Below are 21,062 nucleotides of genomic sequence, written 5' to 3' on the forward strand. Positions count from 1 at the left end.
GTCTGGTTTTATCTTCAGTGGGACATGACAAGTTCACTGGCCTTCATATATACACAATGGGATTAGAAATTCAAACTTCCAGATAAAGAGGGGAGTTTTCTGTAATTTTTATTACCATTTTTAAAAAAAGAAGAAAATATGTCCCTCTAGGTAAATTACTGTTAAATATTTGGAAAGGGGAATGGCCTGAATGTTCTGCTGAGGATTTCTTTTTATTGTTTTTTGGTTTTTTTTGTGGGGAAAAGGTTGCTTGTTTTCCTGTCATTCAGACTTCCTATTGTAAGTCAGATTTATGTGAAACTAGCATTTCTATAGAAGTGGCTTCAGGCTTATATTTTGAATAAGAGTGTGAGCCAGTCTTAAAGTTGCACCCAATTTGCTTAATCACTATAACTGGAAAGGTGCACAATGACAAATGTAGAGCTGACTTAAAGGCATTCACCTTTGACTGGGAAATCCTCATGAATTTGAGTACATGGCTGGACAGATACTTGTTTGTGTTTTAATGTGTTCTTGTTTCTTTCTCAGAAAATAACTGTTTAAAAAATTACCTTTTGTAGCTATGGAGTGTTGCTGTGGGAACTGCTTACAGGAGAAGTTCCTTACCGTGGCATTGATGGCCTCGCTGTGGCTTATGGAGTAGCTGTCAATAAGCTTACTTTGCCCATTCCATCCACCTGCCCTGAACCATTTGCAAAACTAATGAAAGGTATCCATGTTGTTTCTTCCTATGTTTTTAAATAGTTATGTTTTGGGGGTATAAAATAATCATGGGTTGCCAAATAAGTACCTCATTTGATAGTGTGCTGTGTACCAGGTATTTTGTTTTTCTTTACACAGCAATCTGGTGTTAGAGAGAGTTGAGAGCCAGACAATGTCATGGTGTTGCATAAAAGTTTTTCAGTAGCAAGAGAACAGTTTGTGCTCTAATTTCACCGATTTTTTTCTATTCTTAAATTGCATTAAATTTCATAAATTATGGGATACTACTGTGGATTAATACAAGATAGATTAAAATCCCAAGGGGAACAATTGCAAATACCTTTTTTTTTTCATTGTTTCTTCATGAGTGTCAAAAATGTTTTAGAAATATTTTAGAGAGAAATAAACATTGCTTGCTAATGGCTATTTCCTAGTGTTTAGTGAATTTTCCTACCTTTTTATTTATTTCTTCTATAAATATTGCTAGTTTTGCTAATTCATTTAATTATTGGCACACATTAGCAGTTAAGCTGTTGAATTATTATTCATTCATTAGCAATTTAGCAAATTGCTAAATTGCTAAAAATAGACCAAAAAATTACTATTAATACAAAAACAATCCTCTGAATACAGGTAGGTAGATGTCACCTCTGTAAATTGAGACAGAACTGGGGATGTCTTGCAGGTAAAGAGAACACATTAGAATTTGAAATGCAGTTGCAAGTAACTTGAAATTCATGTAGCTCTTCAAAAAGTTCTATGTGCTATTACAAACTGATGGGATTTTGATAAATTCTAGAGTGCTGGGAGCAGGACCCTCATATCCGACCATCGTTTGCCTTAATTCTTGAACAGCTTACTGCCATTGAAGGGGCAGTTATGACTGAAATGCCTCAAGAGTCTTTCCACTCCATGCAAGATGACTGGAAATTGGAAATTCAGCAGATATTTAATGAACTGAGGACCAAGGAAAAAGTAAGTTGGTTTTTCCAATTGCATGGAAGCAAAGAAGGGTGGAAGGGTGCATGGAAGGAAAGGAGGGTATGTCTCTATTTATGTTTCTGTGATACAGCAGTTTTGAACTTTTGAATTGCTGCTTACCAATGTACCCATGCAAATAAACACACAATTGAAAAAAAAAGATATCCACACCTGTCTCCCCAAAGAAAAGAGGTTGTAGATCTGTAAATGTCACATTCTAGGCTCTTTTTTAAAATGCGTTATTTTTTTCTTGTATGTTTGCATGTATCACTTAAATTGGATTTATCCCTTAAGCTAATCTTTATGACTGCAAATGTTCGGCTGCTGTTGAACATTCTCCTCAGCTGTGAGAATGAAAAGCTTTTCATCCTGTCATGTGACTGTACCCCATGGCTTCTTTTCCAAAAATGGAATTGTGCTTTTATCTCTCTTCTTGCTGAACAGACTGATCATATGGATGCCTTTCAGTGTTGCAGTTTGGGACATATTCTTGCCAGATATTAAGAAGGTCAAACTCACACATATGAATCAGCAAATCTAGTTTCTTTTGTTTATTACTCAGATTTCTGTCACTGATCTTCTTTCCATACTCTCACATCACAATATGTTTGTACTAAATGAGTACTCACTGTCAATTCTCTTTGTTTTCTCTTCTACTCACTTCAACTTGGTTTTAACCACCCTGAGTTTAATGTTTTCCTTTAGACAACTTGATAAAGGTAACGGTTGGAATAGGCCAGGTGTGCTCAAGCCCCTGTTAGAAATGCTTCTGGAAGAAACAAATCCCTTCTTTGCAGGTGTTTCTTGCAGTATAATCCCAGTATATATTTGCTGTTATTTTTCATGAAGTGATTGTAGACAAGAAAGACAGTAAATTGAGGTGCAGTGACTTGTGATGAAACTTTATAGAAGATATAGTTGCCAAATTTGACAAAAGCAAAAACTAAACTCTTGTCTTTCAAGTCACTGTTTGTAGCCTTTGTCCTTCACTTGTTCTCATCAAAGGTCACAAATGGCAGTGTGTGGACTTCTGGCTAGTGTTGGGTGTGACATTACATATGTTCTGTAATATCAGCATACTGGTATTAGGATTTACTGATCACCCATAAGATTGCAGTATCATTATTTATTTCCTATCTACTGTTTCTTCTACCCTCTGCATTTCCCTCTTCATTTTGGTTCACAGAAGTAGGTAAGTATGTGGTGTGGTCTGCTCTGCCTGCAGTAGGCACACAGAGTGCTAGAGCTGAGTTGTGTGCCCCAGGAGCTGTCAGGTCTCTTCCTTTGCAGTTGAGTTATAGTACCTCTACAGAGAGTAGAGGCTTCCTTTTTTTACTTGCCATGGGGTCACCAGCTACTGTGTTTGCTTGCCTCAACCTGCCATAGAACATAACTCTGTTTTTGGCCCCTCCAGCAACTGCTTAACCAACCATTTTCCTCCTTTTACTCTGAGAGCAATTGTAACAGGCCTTCCTGTTCACGTTTTTGTTTGGTTTTTGTATTTCTGGAGGCCTTACTCTAGTATGAGATTTCCTATCCAAGAAAAATCTGACTAAATTAAGTCTAGAATTAAATAAGCAGGTGAAAAGGTTTTCGAGAAGAGTCAAATTTTGGGTGTAAAAGTGAGTTAAGCTCAGTTGGGTATAGGAAATGATAAAATGAAATTTACTTTTAACATGCTAAGGTGGTAAGTGCATCTCCAGAGGCATTTACTCTAATGAGGTGTACTTCTCTAAGGTTGAAAACATGTAACTTTGACTTAGACAAGATTTTCATATATATGCAGGGTTTAATTTGTCATATTATCAATTTTGCTATGAGCTACTAGAGTGAAAGTCATGTCTATAAAGTATTTATATAATAATAATACTACAAAAATCCTCTGCATGGACTCTTATTCCTCCTGTGAAAGAGGAACTTCTGTAGCTAGAGGAATTTCCTCAAGGGCTTACTGCAAATGAGTGATGGTGACGCCTACTCGAAGAGAAGATCACAATCTTATTTTGACAAATGTTCTTGAGCAACTGAAATACAGAATTCTTTCCAAGCTTCCTTACAATGAGTGTTTTAATTGTAGAGTGATGTGGAAACATTGCCTAACTAATTGCAGTAAGTCTGGTTTTAATTAGTTTATTTGGAAAAGAGTAAATACATAATCTCTTATTGAGGAAGCACTTTTACTTCCTCTAGACTGTGTACTGAAATGTACTCTGTACATTTCAGTACAGGCCCTCAGTTTCTGCCTGGTGGCTGAGCTTTATGGAACGTGGATTTGAGGGCTGTGAAAAATGGAAAATCAACAGTGTCTCCCGATGTACCTTTATTACTGTACTAATGCAGTAATAAAGATCTCTCTTTAAACTTTTAAGTATCTCTTTTCTAAATCTGAATTAATGTAGTTTTTGCTTTCAGCCCTTGTTTTAGGTTGCCCTGTTTTGAGTGGACAGAGGAGGAGGAAAGTGAGGATTTTCAGGAGTCACTAAATTATTTAATATATTTTAAAAAATTTGGTTTCCAGTATTGGGTTGAAACAAGCTCACTCAAAATTAGTATACCATATGAAATTTGCCAGTCATATCACTTAAATTTTAAACCCATGATAAGCAGAGTATGTGTGCTATAGCTGTAAAAAAACCCAGAAAGTGTCTGAAGAACAGACACTTCTCATTGAACCAGTTTGCTTCAGTGCCAGCCTGTCTTTTGACATCCATAGTCTTTTTGGAAAGAACATTTGAACATTTTCATTTGAAAACACTGAAATAATACAGTTCACAAGGTAATTTTTTGCTTTAATTATATGAAATAAGGAATTCTTCTGGCATACAACATTGCTGGATACCAATGAGCAGAATTAGACAGTTCTGAAATAAAAACTAAGCAAAGACAAAACTGAGCAACATCCCAATTATAAAATCATATAGTATAAAAAATAATTAATTTTAAATAGAAATAAATTTCTTAGATATCCTGAACTTTTAGCATAGCTTTGTTTCAAATGATAGTTTTCCGAGTTGAATTAAATGGAATTTACACAATCATGTGAAAAAAAAAGTCGTGAGAAACATAGAGTATGAGTCACATCTAGTTCCCCTTTTCCTATACTTTCAGTACAGTGTTATTAGCAATATAGACTGTAAGTGTTTTAAGTCTGTTTCCTGTGTAATATGCCCCATGCTATGAAGGAAAGTCTGAAATTAAGGAGGTCCTAAATTTCAGATGTATTTTAACAGATTTTGGAAACTGAAGATCAAGATAATTTTAAGATGCTAGGTTTATAGCTTTTTAGCCTTGGGTATTCATTTACCCTGAAAAATTACCTAGCTTCCTTATTAAAGCTTTTCCTTTTGCAAAATTAAAAAATAATAAAAGAAGAGCTACTCTTCTTAGAATGGTGGCTTGGGAGTCTGTGTGCTGTAATTCAGTGGTTAGTAGCTGTTTGATGTTACAGATACCTGCTGGATTTAATTAAGAAACAGCTGTCTTATGACTTAGTTTTTCATATTGCATTAATCCCCATTCAGTGTAATACTGATTGCTTTTCTAGATAGAAAAGTGCTACTTAATACGTGGCTGAAAAACAGGAAAGGTTAGAGAATTTAGGATAAAGGCAATAATTTTTTTATTTGTCAGGTCATTGGCCTTATGTTAAAGTGTAGGAGCTGTCCAAGAGCAGCCCTCATGCTGTGCAAGAGCACAGCATGAAATACCTGAAGTGCATTTTTTGCTGGGCTGTTAGCTGATAATATTTAATTGCATGTGTTGTCCCCATTGCTACTGCTTACCTGCTTTAAGTGGAGTGACTCAAGTTAATTGGTTTAAAGGAAATCTGTGTAATGCTTGATTCTGAATACAGAATCTTGGTTTGTTCAGAATGGAGGATTTGCAGAAGATTGGGCATGTAGCATGTATATAGTGTATCATAAAAATAAATCAGAAAATACAACCTATTGTGCACTTCATATGTCCTTTAATACTGCCTTCACATTATTACTAAGTTTTATTTTTGGGAATCTTGTCTTCAGGAGCTTCGATCCCGAGAAGAGGAGTTGACAAGAGCAGCTCTCCAGCAAAAATCTCAAGAAGAATTACTGAAGCGCCGTGAGCAGCAGTTAGCGGAACGCGAGATCGATGTACTGGAGCGCGAGCTGAATATCATGATATTCCAGTTAAACCAGGAGAAACCCAATGTCAAGAAGAGGAAGGGCAAGTTTAAAAGAAGCCGGTTAAAACTCAAAGATGGACACAGAATTAGTTTGCCTTCAGGTTTGCAATTTTTTTAAGGTTCACTGTATATATAATGATTAAATATGCCAGCTTCTTCACTTCCATGGTTTGTGTTTTCAGTGTTAGCTACTATTTTATTTTATTTTATTGACAGGTTCTTCTTCTGTAATTCACAGAAGGGTTTGGTAAGAATTGTATAGCTCCCTTCCCACAAGGAAAAGCTTTCACATACCATATTCTCATGAAGTAGTCCTCATTTCATCTGGAAGAATGATTCAGCTAGAAGTCCGTCCCATTTGGAGGGAAAGGTCACTAGCCTGAGAGCCACATGATTTAATACTGGTTCAAAGTTCAGATTTTTGTTATCATTGTTTCTGTACAGACAGGAAGGTACTTTTTTACTACATGCCAGAACTTTCTAACATGATCAAATATTAGTGCTGTTTGCCCTAAAATTGCAAATACCGAGCAGAAAAACAGTGCTGAGAGAGGGCTGAGGATGTACAGGTGCAGTAGGTCCAAACTACTTACTGCAGTTGCAAGTACTACACAGCAGTTGCAATCTTCAGTGCCTTATTTCTTGCAAGAAAACACATTAACAGCAGCAGCAGATGATTTCAGAATACAAATATGGTATAATTTGAATGTTAGAGCATTTCATTCCACCTATGAATGCATTAAAATGCCTTATTTACAAAGGAGGCGTGTTTGTAGACAGTGAGGGTCTTTCAGTTCTGAGGGGCTGGTTTAGAGATGCCTTTTTAATGTTACCACCAGATAGCACTTCACAAACTCATGGTTTCACCAGTGGTAGAAAAGCCTTCATCCTGGGGTTGGTGGGCTTCCTTTCAGTGGCTTCCAGGTCAAGTCTGACAGTTTATTACAAATGCATTAAGAACTCGATGCTGTGTTAACACAAGTCTGACCAAAATGTAGCTATCTGGCAGCTGGAAAGACACCAAGAGGGCAGTAATATTTAGAGTACTATTTCAGCACTAGTGAAATATTTTTCCTTACTTTAAAAATAAGAGCAAATAAGATAAAAGCCACCCTACAGCCTCCCAGACAAAAATGGTACATTTATGAGTTTTAGCTGGATTGCAAGCTTCAATTGAATATTTGGTCCTTTGTTTCCAGTTCTGCTTGTATTTAAATTGAAGCAGTGATAAAATAAATATTTTCATTCAGAATAGCAGTTAGCTCCTTGTTGCCAAGAACATCCAGATGAACTTGTCCTTGAGACAATTGTATTCTAAGAATAGTGTACAATATAATTGCATTGATGATGGGTATTAGAGTGGCATATTAAGGTTAATTTCATAAATTTTTTCCTCCTCAATATTTGTTGTTCTTTTTTTACTACTTTGCTATAAATATTTGTAATTGTGTAGTTCACTGTCATGATTTTCTGACATGAATAAATGGGACTTTTTGTTACTGCTTTTTTATGGTGTATATTAATTACATGCTAAAAAAAATAAGGCAAGTCTCATTGGAATGAGTATTGATTAATCTGTGATTAAATACTGAGGGGTATTTTTTGCCCCTCCTGTGACAATCAAAAAGATTGAATAGCAGCTAATGGTGTGGATTTGTCTCAGATCAGGTCCACCTGGACCTGCTCGGTGTTGTTCATGTTCTTGCAAGACTATCACATGAAAGTGTGAAGTCCTGCTTGTTTGACTCAAAATCTAAATTGTTACATTTAGAGTTTTTCAATGTTTTTAATATGTGTATCTCTTACCTCTATAAATAAATCACATATAATGAAGTCTAATTCATTGTATAACTTTAAGAAGTATAGCAGCATGTTCTTCTGAGAAGTGTTTTATTCAGAACATTAAAACTGATTTGTTTTGCTCTCTTACAGATTTCCAGCACAAAATAACAGTGCAGGCATCCCCCAATCTGGATAAGAGGAGGAGTTTAAACAGTAACAGCTCTAGTCCATCAAGTAGCCCCACAATAATTCCTCGTCTTCGAGCTATACAATGTAAGTCTCCACTCATTTGGTCAATAGAGAGTGTTCCATATACATACTGAAATGTTGGTAGTAGTATCAGACTCCTGACAGATTTCTGTCTGATTTCCACATCCCTTGATTGGTTCTAACAGTTGCAACTTCTTTGAAAGGAGGGATAATCTTGCTAAAACGCTAAATAATTTTCAGTAATTCAAAATGATTGTGAATGCTTTAAATTGTATCTTTACTTAATTTCTTTGGGAACCAGTTTGTAAACTGGGATAAAACAATGACAAATCAAAAATTATTACAAAAGGCAAAGCATCACATTTAGAACCCAAGTAAGATGGAAATCAAGTTTTTATTAGGTATTGGAGTTGATAAAGGAAAAGAAAGATTCAGAGAGTGAGGGAGTCTTGTACGATGGAAGGATCAAAGAATGAGCCAATAACCCAACTTTCTTATGTCAAAAGAGAATCAGGCTTTAAACAGGTATAAATCCAGAAGAAATCTTGCTTTAAGTTTTCTGAAGATAGGAAAAAGAGACAAAAAAAATTGTGGGTACATTTGTAGGTTTACATTATTATGTATACTGATAACAGAAAGGAAGGTATGTTCATACTCACATAGTGAAGGTACCAGGAATGTGATCATGTTATTACAGAGAAGCATATTTGGGAATGACATATACACAGATAAAACAGTTCCTACAGGATTCACTGCTTGGATTTGTACTGTCTGATCTATTGTGCAAAGTAGATTGTCTAATTATCCATATTCAGAGAGGAATGCCTTAAGCTTCTCTCTCTATAAAATCAGTGGAACCTGTTCCAGCTAATTGCTTATGGATGTTGGCTATGTTCTTTTGCAAGCACAGTCACCTGTGAGGGAGATTACTTCAGAATCTGGTTTTGAGGAGAAGGGGAAATCAGAATACATGAGGATTTTTCCATACATTCTCTAGCTACTCTGTAAAGATTGATTGAATTTTAGACCAGCCTGACACTTTGTTTTAAGTTTGGATAGAAATCAGATCTCTCATCTCCTTTGTAACACCTCTGCCTTATGAAATCCTTTTCATTGTTAATGTCTAAAGGTGAGCAGTGATGTCTTCTCTGGCACTTCAGTATTTGTTTGAGCTGTAGTGGATACAGTTGCAACATTGTGGATAACAGAGAGGTGGACAAACCCTGTCTTGCTTTTATAATGAAAGGGAAATGGAAAATGGAGGGAAAATCAACTTGAGTCTTTTTCAGATGAACAAACCCTGTCTTGCTTTTATAATGAAAGGGAAATGGAAAATGGAGGGAAAATCAACTTGAGTCTTTTTCATATGTTAGTTGACAGAGTATTTGTGTTGTCAGTTGTTTCCTGTCCTCAAAATGTGGTGGGTTTTTCTGGTTGCTGGTTGGTTGGCTTTGGTTTTTGCAGAAAGGTAAAGAAAGACTTATCTTCGTTTATATGTAATTACAACATTTTACTATCTCATTTTATCTTTGATTCTTCTTGCTCTGTGAGGACATGCTTGGAAATGAAGCAAATGTCAGGTATTGGCATGGTTCTGAAAACTTGAATTTTCTGTGTTTGTTTTTTTTAATTGCATAGCCTTGTGTAAGCTATTGCAGTGCCACTCCTTGCACGTGCGCTAAGTACCACTGAGGATTTTTTTTCTTCTTTATTTGAGCAGGCATTTGTATTCATAGGGCCTGAACATGCAGGACAACATAAAGGCTCTCGTTTAAAAGAAGTACATGTCTGCTTCTGGGTTTGGATCCTTAGGTTTTTACCTAAAAGCTTATCAGATATCTCAGGAGTATGTAGCTGAAACAATTCAGCTTCCACACCCATCTGCACCTGTGCAAAATAAATTCCCTTTCCCACAATCATGTTTTATCTTGATTTAACTTCAAAGTGTCTTTGTTTCAAGACAACTCACTCAAATACAGGTGATTTGAACAGGCATATGTAACAACTGGTTACTTGACTGCTTCACTTTGTCTTAAGCAAGTCTAGCTTTCAAATCTAAACATTAGGTTAAAAGAAAAATCTAGTTAATTTCTTATTAAAACAAATTCTGCTGAATTTGAAAGGAGTTTTGGAGGGAGAAGGAAAGCCACTAAGGTGCATATTCCATAGGAATGCGATTGAAAATGAGAGTGTAAGGTAGGCAAGTGTAGTGCCATTTTACAGCATGAGCTTTGCTGGCAAGGTGCATGGTGAAGAAGGAGCAGAATCTGTACAGTGAAGGAACAGCAGAACCATGGGCATGTAAATGCCCCCTCATTTATCATGCTGTTGTAACTGGCCATGTTTTTTTTCTCCTAGGTCTCTCCATCATATCTGTTAGCATGCCATCATGATTCCAAGCTAATGCTTCAGTTAGTCAGTGGCATGTGAAAATCTACCCTCCCAGGTCAGGTCCTAGAAAGTGGATCCTTTAAACCCTACCATCAAAACCCATCATTAGAAGATGCTTAATGCCTTTATAGATCCAGGCTTTATGACCCAAAGATGAAAATATGAGGGAAACGGATCTGTTGCTGAAATCAATTTGACTAAGATCTCTACTACGTTCTCTTAATTTTTCCTCAGTGATTCCAAAAACAGATACACACACAGCTAATGGCCGAAGAAATAGTGTGTATGTGTACCAGCAAGATGTAGATATCACAAGTGAATATGAACTTCCCTGTGGGGTTATGAAAAAAGGCAAGATTTTGTTATGTTTCCAAGGTGCTGGTTCTGTTTAATTTATCAGCTGAGACAGTGACAGACTAAGCATTTAATGGAGGCTAGACACTCAAAATATGATTTGTTATCGTGTAGTGAGAAAGAAAATGTTAATCATAGTCACAACTGGAATATTTGTTTCTTTTGATACCAGTTGTCCACAGAATGTATTTTATTCATTGAACTTAAGTGCTCAGTCTAATTCACTTGTCTGAATTACCAAAATATAAGGTTCTCAGTTAAGGGAAGCATGGAAAATGTGATTGCTTTGCTGCTTTATCTTTGATCTGGGTCTCTTGTAAGCTCATAAATTACTTTTCTTTCTTGCTTCTCTTTTTGGATCAGTGAAGTTTGCGTGGTGCTTTTAGTAAAAGAAAAAAACAATCACAATTTTTTCTTCTACTTCTGTGTTACTGTGTCAAAAGGGTTTTGCAGTGCAGAAGATACTCTGTTCTGTCAAAATATTTTGGGTTTAGAGATAGTATTTATGTGTGTGGGTTTTGTGTTTTTAAATCCAATCTCCAGTAACTTCAGATGAAAGCAACAGAACCTGGGGAAGGAGCACAACATATCACCAAGAAGAGTTTGAAGATGTGAAGAGAAATTTTAAAAAGAAAGGTTGTACATGGGGACCAAGTTCAGTTCAAACAAAGGATCGTGCAGATTGTAAGGACAAGTATGTCTACTACATTTTGGTATTTTGATAATACTAAAGCCTTCTTGGTAGCATAGGTAGTGAATGAAAAAAGTTCTGCTGTGTTTAGTTACAGCAAGAATTCTTGCCTTTTAATTAATTCAGAAATTACATTACTGATGAGTAGCTCCCCCATATAATCTTGAGGATAAAGCACCTATTTATGTTAAAGTTTTATTGATTCTTATCTATTACCCTTTATCTCTGTTTTTTTTTTTGAGATTTGGAACATATTGGGATGCTGAGCTACCAGTGCATACCAGACATTCATGGCCCGTCTTTTTTGCCCTTCCTCACATTATTTTGAGGAATTGCAAGCATGGCCCCCACTGGGTACTTTCAGCATGATTAAGTAAAACTAACTGATTTGGCATATGTCAGGCACAGTTCACACCAGCAACATCCTTTGTGCTGACAAACAGAGGGTGAAAAGGTTATGAAAATCAGCTGGACAGCTTTACTTACAGATTATGTTTTACAATGGCTCAAAACCAGAGATAGTGAGAATGCTTTATTTCTCTAGTATGTACTATTATTTATAGTGCCTTTCTTTAGTTTTCTTGGTAGGGATATCCCCTCAGTTACCTGTGTCAGGAGTTGGTTCCAGATGATCAGTTGAAACTGGTTTTATATTATTTTTGTTTGTTTAAAAGTTACTGTAGTTTAATAAACTTCCAATATTCACATCATTTCTTTGAGACAATGAAACTATTGTTTCACACGGGTTATCACAAAGCTGTGGCGTTCAATAGGTAACAAAGGCCCATTTTTCATTTGCTTTCTTTTTAGACATGAAATTTTTATCATAAAAAGAATACCTGACATTAAGGCTTGTTTACATTTTATAATCATATGATTCAATGCTACTCCATCTTCTTTTTACCTTTGGAAAGGTTTTCCATTTATGTACTGCAGGTTTATAGTTTGAAAAGAAAGTAATTTTCTCACAAAGTTTATGTGAGCATGGTATCTGTAATCTCAAAATAACTATTGTTATTGCAGAGTAAGACCCCTTTCAGATGGCAGCAACCCTTGGTCAACTGTTTTAATGAAAAATCAGAAGGGTGTGCCCCTAGCTTCACTATTTGTGGACCAAGGTAAGAGCTGTTTTTGAAAAAGTGAAAGTAGCCATATAATAGTATTAAGATCACATTCAATGTTATAAATTGTATTGCTTAAATTCCTTAAAGGATTATGCAGAATATTACAGGAAAAATCATGCTGCCAACCGTTTTCCTCTGCAAAAAAGTCTTGTATTTACATCATTAGCAACTAAGAAATACACATAGTCTGTGAACAGAACCATACAGAGATTTTTTCCATGTTTTTGAGTTGCAGGCTACTCTGTATATGAGGTCTGCAGTCACCAGTTTTTGTTTCTTTTAAAAAGAACCTAAATCAGTAATTGTCGTGACGTTTAAATAATCATTGGTGACATTGTTGTTGCAAAAAATGCATAGTTTTTTAAAAACCTGTAAGCCCTGATATATTCCCACATATTAGTTCCCTGGTTTTTTGAATTAGACCTGTTATCTAAATTTTCAATACAGAAATATAGATTTCAAATCTTAAAGTTTTTTAGACAACATGATGCTATTTACAGGTAAAATCACAAGGAAGAACATACTTGATCCCTTTAGGATCAGGAGCATAATAGCTGCATGTTGCTTTTTATGACCATTGCTATAATGGGCCATGATGACAAAATATTCATAATAATTTTAAAATTTGCACACCCTTTTTCTATACTGTGGATTCTCTTATCTGAGAAAATTAAGTTACCAGTGTAAGGAAAAAAGCCAGTGATGTAACTTGGTGTCCATACCAGCGGCTAGATTCGTGCCATCTGGAAGAGAAAATAGTAAGCTGCTTGGATACTGCTGGAAAAGGCACTTTAATCTTCATGTATAGTGGTGTAAGTCAAGGCTTCACAAACAGTAATTTTATAGATTTATTAGCTTACTACTATAACCCTGCACACAAAGTTCCCATACTTGAATTTCAAATGCTTTATTCTCTAGCATTCAGTTGTTGATAGAATAACACATGCAAGTCAAATAATACCTTCTTTTTATTTGTCATTAGGTGTAAGATGTCAAATTTACTTTTTACTCCAGACCACCATGACCTAATTAATTAATTGGAAAAATTTCTAATAATTGACTGGATTTTTGAACTCGGCTGAGTTGAAAGTATTGTAAAGAATATATTCCAGATCTTATCTGCCAGTTTGTGTATAGTAAATTACTTCTCTGTAATCCATTCACCGAAATATTTTTTGTGTTGTTTAAAAAGCATTATCAAAGTGCTGCAAACACTGAAAGGTTTAGGCATGTTTCTGAAACTCAAAATGTGAGTCTGAGCTTCTGACAGCATCTAAATGGATTGCACAGTATCCTTCAAGGTTAATACTTGTGCATTTTAAAGAAAATAATGATATACCTATGCAGACATGCAATAGCTTAACAGTTGAATTGCAATCTTAAAGAATACTGTGATGTTTTACAGGTGCCTGTACTGATAAGAAACTTATCCCTGAAGGTTTGGACAGTAAAAGACCAAAGCCAATTAAGTTGCCCAATCAGGCCTATATTAATCTACCTCTTTGGAAAGATGATCAGGGAGAGACCACAGTAGAACACGAGAGCTTTGAAGAAGGAACCTCAGCTAGTTCTACAAACAGTACTCCTCAAATGACACCTACCAACAGTCTGAGCAGGACACTGCACAAAAAGAAGACTGATTCAGTGCTGTATGGGTGTGCTGTCCTCCTTGCATCCGTTGCTCTGGGCTTAGATATCAGAGAGCTGAACAAATCACAGGGTCCAGATGAACTCTTGCCTAAAGATGAGAGGAAGAAGCGTGATGGAATATTTCAGCGTGCTTCAAAATTCCGCAGGAGTGGCAGTCCTACACGACTGCAGTACAAGAAAGAGGAAGCAGGTGTTCCATCCCTAAATCCAGCCTCAGATACTGTGAATCTCCTCTCTATGCCCTCCATTTCTACTAAATGCCTGCTTCAACCTGATAGTGAAGATGCTTTTGTAAGCACTGTGCTTGATGATTGTGGTCAATGTAGTTCCATGGACAACTTTTCATCCCAAACTTCTGAAAGTAAGAAGGAACAAAGGATACAGCTGGCTCCTAACACAGTTTCGACACAATTGAAAAATCAGCCTTTTAGTCTTGGTCTGAAACAAGAGCTTCAAATTGTGCCAAAAGATTCCTCCACAAAGTTAAGTATATTTGGTCACAGACGAACCTTATCAGATGGGAGCCATTTTCAGACCACAGGTAGGTAATTAAGAACTTTCAAGAATCTTTAGGTTGAGCTGATGATAAAAATTTAAGCATAAAATAATGTCTTTAAATCTGGTTTACATTGAAATGGATAAGCTCGTGATCAATGAGTTTTTGAAAAGAAGTTCTAAATTTCAATACTGATATTCTAGGGTGGCTTAAATGTGATATTCTTCATGATACTCTGTACATGTGTGATTTTTCAGAATAACTGGAGAAGTTCATGGGACTTTATTCCAATATGAATATTCATCCAGTTATTGGGGGGGTTAGTGCTTTTTGTCTACATCTCTTTTGTAGCAAGAAAAAATAAATTGTGATTGCTAGTTGCAGTGAGTCTAGATGCAAACACGTTTGACAAGAGCACCTCTGGTCTTGTCTTAGGAGATTCTCTACAAAGTACAAACCTCACTAGTGGAAGAAAAGCCACTAGTGTTTATGGCAACCCAGTTTTACAAATGGCAAGGAATTTAAGAAGTCACGTCATTTAAATTTGCATTTCTTTGTTTGGGCTTTCTTTCCCCTAGCTAATGGAGTTGCTTCAACCAATGATGTCTCCAGACTCCCGGTCCTGTCAGTTCCTGGAACTCTGCCCTCCCCATCTTTTCAACAAAGAAGCAATCACAGTGGTGTTTCAAATGAAAAGCAAAGTGCTGTCAATACTATCTCAAGGCCTAGACCTTCTTCTCTAAGAAGTAAAATTGATGCATGGCAGATTATTCCACGTATTATTAAACCAAACTCTAAAGACTCTGAATGTTCAGAGGGCAATGTACATCCAGATGTTAACTTCTTGCCAGATACTGAGGAAAGAACTAACTGCCACATGCCCTCATTACTTGATATTGACGTGGAAGGTCAAAACAGAGACTGCACTGTGCCTTTATGCAGAATGAAGAGCAAAACTTGTCGGCCATCTATATATGAACTGGAGAGAGAGTTTCTGTCCTGAGTGCCTTTCATTTTAAAAATGTTTGCTTCATAAAGGGGAACAAATATAAAATTCTTGTCTGTCTAACACTTTGTGCTGCTGTTTTCTGATGTACTGTGACAAATAGTACCAAAATTATTAAAATGGGCAGCTAATTAAGTGTAGTAGGTGCCTTTTTCAAATGTTCCTTGGAATCCCAGCTAGTAACTCTAAAAGCACAATGCTGCAAAATCATGTTCTAAGTGAACTTCGTAAGTATATTTTGAATGATTAAAATAAAATGCCCACCTCCCTCTGCCGTGTCACAGAAGTTTTCTTTAGGTTTGAGAGGTTTTGCTAGAAATTGAATTTTCGCACATTAAAAGAACGAATGCCATATAAAGCAAGGTTGTGTTCTGTCAAGAAGAGTTTTCGCCTAAGAAGTGGTGGTCTGCAGGTTGCCTCTGTGGCTTGTAGGTTCAGGGAGAGGGACAGGGGGTTTGAGGTGCAGGTACAGGAGGCTCTGTTCACTCCTCATAAAGGAAGTGGTTGCTTGCAGGCATTTGATACTGAAATTGGTTAAGAACCAGGAGCTGAATTTGTAGTTTTTGCCCTTGGTTATTGTGAGAACTTTCTTAGTTTCTCCAGAAAGTTACACTGCTTGTATAAACATTTCAGTTTCAGCCACCATATCGATTTGAGAGGGTAAACTTCAGTATTGCTGTTGGAGTAAAGGTATTTGACATACTTTGTAATGTGAAACAACATTCCTTGTAGGTAAGGATACACTGGAACGTAAATATTTGTACTCTTAACCTTTTGAAGACTACAGTGTTTGCACTGAAAGCAATATTCTTGAGTTGGAATTTTTTGTTTGTGGTTAAGGGGTTTGTCCCCCTTCTTGTTTTTTAAACTCTGCTGCACCTTGTATTGAAGAAGTTGGTGGGTTTTAAGGATAATTGGTTTTAAGTGAGCCAATGGTGCAATTTTTTTGCACTTAACTTTAAAACTGCTATATTTTAATATGAAATTTTTCAGTATAATCTCTGTAGCTTTTCTTCCTAAGGTACTACTGAGTGCCTGCTTACTCAAATTTAGGAATCAAAGGACAGAAACAGATGTGCTTGACTGGTTTTCAGTGATAGAAAGTTTCCAGAAAATTGCCAATAGTTAATTGTGGGGGGAGGAACATTTAGCTTTGATAACACTGGTAGTTTAATTTTTTACAGTATCATTAAGTGAATGATTAAATAAAACCAAATGTACAGTATACTTTCCCTGATGAAAGCATTTTTTAGAATTAAAGGAACATCCCTCATTTTCCAGTATTTGAAGTCTTAATTTCGCAGCTCATTTGACATTTAAATAGTTTTCATAAATAAAATTAGATAATGTTAGATTAAAAATACTGTGTTCCCATCCGAATGCTGTTTTGTTAAGAATTGTGTTTAAATCTTTTCTTCTCTTTGCTCTGGGTTCTGGGAGTTTAGATAGAAGACACAGTTGCTTAAAGTTTCAAATCCAAGGGATTAAAAAAGAAAGTTTCTGTTCTAAGACTGTATGCACTGCAGTGTCCACCTTGAAGATGACATACAATTATACAAATGAAATCATGAAGTCTTTATCAAACAGAGCAGAACCCAGAAAATGTGACTTCCCACCTCGAAATGAAAACAGAAAATAATTTCCTTAAAGTATTAGTTTACCAAAAGTAAAGACAGAACCGCTAGTTGTCTGTAAATCTAAATGTTTGCATAGCAGATTGTTACTGCATTTTCTTCAAACCTGTTTCTGTTGCTGTATTCCTAGTTTTCTGTCAACATGATTCAAGTCACATACTGTTCTTTGTCTTCTGTTTCAACTATAATTTCATCAGAACATTTTAATAGATTGTCTGTTCCAGTTTTAATACAAAATGTTTTTGTAAAATAAAGTCATTTATCAAATATTAAGTATAGATTAACAGCACATCTACCTTCAAGGCTTAATTAGAATTTTTGAGCATTATGTATATTTCAACTCTTTCTTGATCAATTATTCCTGTGTGTAATACTGAGAGAAAAGGAGCTGATTGTATTACATGTCTCTGAAGAAAGTATCTCTATTTGGCTTTCTGCAGGAAAATCTCAGGTGCTGAACTATTTTGACTTGTAAACTTCTGTTAAGTTCTGTATTTTTAAGGTTTATATAATTTCAAGTGTTGAATTTTGCACCCTGTGTTTTGTAATCAATAGTATCAGCATAAAGAGCTCTTTGAGCTATATTGTTTTCATTTATTAGTGACCTATCTCTCTTGTAATTAAACAGATTTCTATTCCTGTTCAATGAACAATTTCCCATAAGATTGGGACATATGATATGGCCAGCCCAGTGCATTCTAAGTAATTTAGGAGTTTGTATTCCATCTCTTATTCTGAGACAGTTTAGGAAAGCCATCTCAAATATTTCTCTGATGCGATGCAGTTTTTTTAAGCTATAGTCTGTAGTGCTTTATAATTGTCTTTATAGTTTAAAATTGTAGGCCAGTTTTCACTGTAATTAAAAAGAAAAAATATTTTTTTCAATCATGGTTTCAGTCTGTAATTCACGTATCACCAGAGAAATTTTCTGTAAAGGTACAGAAATCTGGTATGCATTAAGTGACCTGTCTTGGTTAAAAGGATATTTATTTCAATGTAGGTTGATAGCCTGACCAAATAATAATTTATGTTGATTGTTTTAGCGTAAAACTGAAGGTGCTTACACTACAAAGATTGAGATAAACACTTGATATACTGTTTTACAAAACCTGATGATTTAAATGTTTTTATTTAAAAAAATAAATGTTTTGTAGCTACTGTATTGCAAAGTGACCTGAATTTTCTTGAAAAATGTTTTATTAACATGTACAGATTTTTCCGGTGAATAACCAGGAGCTGTAGACTATGGCCAGCCTGTTCTTGGAAGATTGTAATGTAATTGTTACTCTTAAGATTAAGAATCCAGTACAGTAACATGAGCATTCCTGTAATATCTTGCACTTGATGTGTGCAGAAACATTTAACATAAGCTTCTTTTTTTCCTTTGATGTGATCATAATATTCTTTTGATGCTTTTTACAATGTTGGCTGAGTGTCTTAGAGGAGATAAAGTAGTAGGTATGAATAAACTCAGCATCAAGTATACAGGTAAGTAATAACATCCTTCTGTTGTGGGGTTTTTGTTGGGAGGGTCCATTGGTTCTTTGGGGGATTTGGTACTTTGAGGTTTTTTGTTAGCTTTGTGGAGGTTTTTTTAGGAAAATGAAGCCAGTATTTTCTTTATAATATTTTTAACACCTTTTCTGAACTTCACTCTTCCTTGATCATGTCATGGATGCATTAGGCCATTTTTCAGTTAGGAAAAGGAAGTATCCGTTTGCACAGTGACAACAGGCAAGATAGAGTGAAATTCAAATAGAAATATATTGGATTGTATATTGAATTTATAAGGTTGCAAGCCAAATCTTCCAAAGACATGCCTGCACTCAGCTTATAGTGAGACTGGCTGCATAACAAATATTTTTGTGGCCTGTGAGTGTCAGTATGGAGCTCAGATTGTAAGCCAAGCTGCAGAGGCAGTTTATTTTATACACAGAGTTACAATGGTAATACAGAGATTTGTGTACCAGTGTGAGGTAATGGAAAAGATCACAGTGTAACCAACCACTTTCTTTTTTAATGTAACTATTCAGATCCCTATGGTGCGTGCACTATGAGGAGATAAGGAGACTCTAATACATTTTTTATACAGTTGGTGGTGCTTAAGATTGTAGTATTATGTATTCTAAATAAGGTCCTGAGTCCTTGCCAGGGTGTAGTGGCATTCTTCCTGAACAAACCAAATACGAGTCATTTATCCCAATGCTAACAAAAATCCAACATGCTTCATATAGATAGTCTGATAACATAGTTTCTTTAACCAAAATAAGTCCTTTTTCATCTAGTAAATTGGAGAATGGAATTACAGAGCTATACAGGTAGGAGGATTTTACTTTTTATTTCACAGAATCACAGGGTCATTTAGGTTGGAAAATGCCTCTGGAGATGAAACAGTCTAAGTCCGTCTGATAGAGCAGGCTGCCCAAGACCATGTCCACTGAAGGTCTAGGTATCTGCATGGATGGAGACTCCACAGCTTCTCTGGGCAATCTCTTCCAGTGTTTGACCATCCTTACAGTAAAACCATTTGCTCATATTCAGTTTGAATTTCCTGTTAATTGGGATTTTTGGGTTGTTTTGGGGTTTTTTTCTTGTTCATTGATTGCTTTTGGTTTTGCTTGTTTGCTTTTTGTTTTGGTTTTTTTTTGTGCCCATTGCCTCTCATCCTGTTGCTGGACACTGCTGAGAAGAGCCTACCTCTCTCTTTACCCCACTATCAGGTATTTATAAACAGTGATAAAAGCCTCCTGGACTCTTCTCCAGACCCAGCTCTCTCAGCCTTTCCACAGGTGCAAATCCTTTGTCAGTCTTTGTGGTGCTGCACTGGATTTGTTTTGCTAAGTCTGTATCTTTTTTGTACTGGGGAGCCCAGAACTGTCCCCAGCACTCCAGGTTTGGCCTCACCAATGCTGGGTAGGATGACCTCCATCAGTCTGCTGGCACCATACTAATGCAGAGAACTGTTGGCTGTCTGCTGTAAGGACACATTGCTGGCTTCTGTTCAGCTTCTTGTCCATCAGGATTCTCAGGTCATTTTCTGCAAAGCCAGTTCCCAGATGGTTGGTCCCCAGTGTGTACTGGTGTGTGGGCTTGTTCCTCCCCAAATGCATTTCTGCTCCATGAGATTTCTCTGAGCACAGTTTTCCAGCCTGTCCAGGTCTCTCTGAATGGCAGCACAACTATCAGGTGCATCAGCCACTCCTGCTATTTTAAATTGTCTGTGTATTGCTGAGAATACACCCTGTCCCAGCATCTGGGTTGGTAATGGAGGTGTTAAACCTTATCAGCTCTTGTATCAACCCCTGGGGTACTCCACCACTGACATTTAAGCAAGTTATAATTAAAATCATCTTATATTTTATTCATACAATCTAAAATATTTTTCCTAAGTGATTTTGGTAATTGCAATTATTCAAATGCTTTTTTTTTCTTTCTATTTCAAAAGTAAAGACATAATGGCCATTCTCAGCTCTAGGCCTTATTGAATTGCTTCAGTAGTTGAGATTTGGCACCAGGATGGCCTGAGTTCAGTGCTAATTGATGTAGCAGCTCAAATCTGTTCAAAATATTTGAAATTTGCTTTAGAAGCAAAGTCACCAAATCACCCCAGGTGACCAAACTAGTCAAATTTCAGTCAGGTGTCACATTTGGTGTTAATTCTCAGAGCAGTCATTAATATGAGGTCTCATTCTCTGCACCACTACTAAGTGGACTTTTTAAAAACATTTGTGTTACATCTGAGAACATCAGTCTTTCCTCCCACCACATTAAGTATGCAGTTGCAGGATCTGACAACTTCAATCTCTTACAGCTGCTGAAGACATTGATGAGTACTCTGGTCTCTGAAGGGGAGGCAGAGAGGCCACAGCTGAGAACTCC

General features: G+C 36.2%; 1 protein-coding gene across 1 annotated transcript in view; it reads left to right on the forward strand.

Annotated features, from left to right (window-relative positions):
- Positions 1-18,345, forward strand: part of MAP3K21 (mitogen-activated protein kinase kinase kinase 21) — a 40,966-nt gene extending 22,621 nt beyond the window's left edge. Inside the window, exons 3-11 of the mRNA XM_066546770.1 lie at positions 561-709; positions 1,502-1,677; positions 5,706-5,946; positions 7,778-7,900; positions 10,463-10,579; positions 11,126-11,276; positions 12,297-12,391; positions 13,803-14,588; positions 15,122-18,345. Coding sequence (XP_066402867.1) covers positions 561-709; positions 1,502-1,677; positions 5,706-5,946; positions 7,778-7,900; positions 10,463-10,579; positions 11,126-11,276; positions 12,297-12,391; positions 13,803-14,588; positions 15,122-15,546 — 2,263 coding nt within the window. The 3' untranslated portion in view covers positions 15,547-18,345. The remainder of the gene's footprint in view (positions 1-560; positions 710-1,501; positions 1,678-5,705; positions 5,947-7,777; positions 7,901-10,462; positions 10,580-11,125; positions 11,277-12,296; positions 12,392-13,802; positions 14,589-15,121) is intronic.
- Positions 18,346-21,062: the final 2,717 nt, after the last annotated feature.

Source organism: Molothrus aeneus, chromosome 3 (genome assembly GCF_037042795.1).
Source record: "Molothrus aeneus isolate 106 chromosome 3, BPBGC_Maene_1.0, whole genome shotgun sequence".
In the NCBI taxonomy this organism is placed as follows: domain Eukaryota; kingdom Metazoa; phylum Chordata; class Aves; order Passeriformes; family Icteridae; genus Molothrus; species Molothrus aeneus.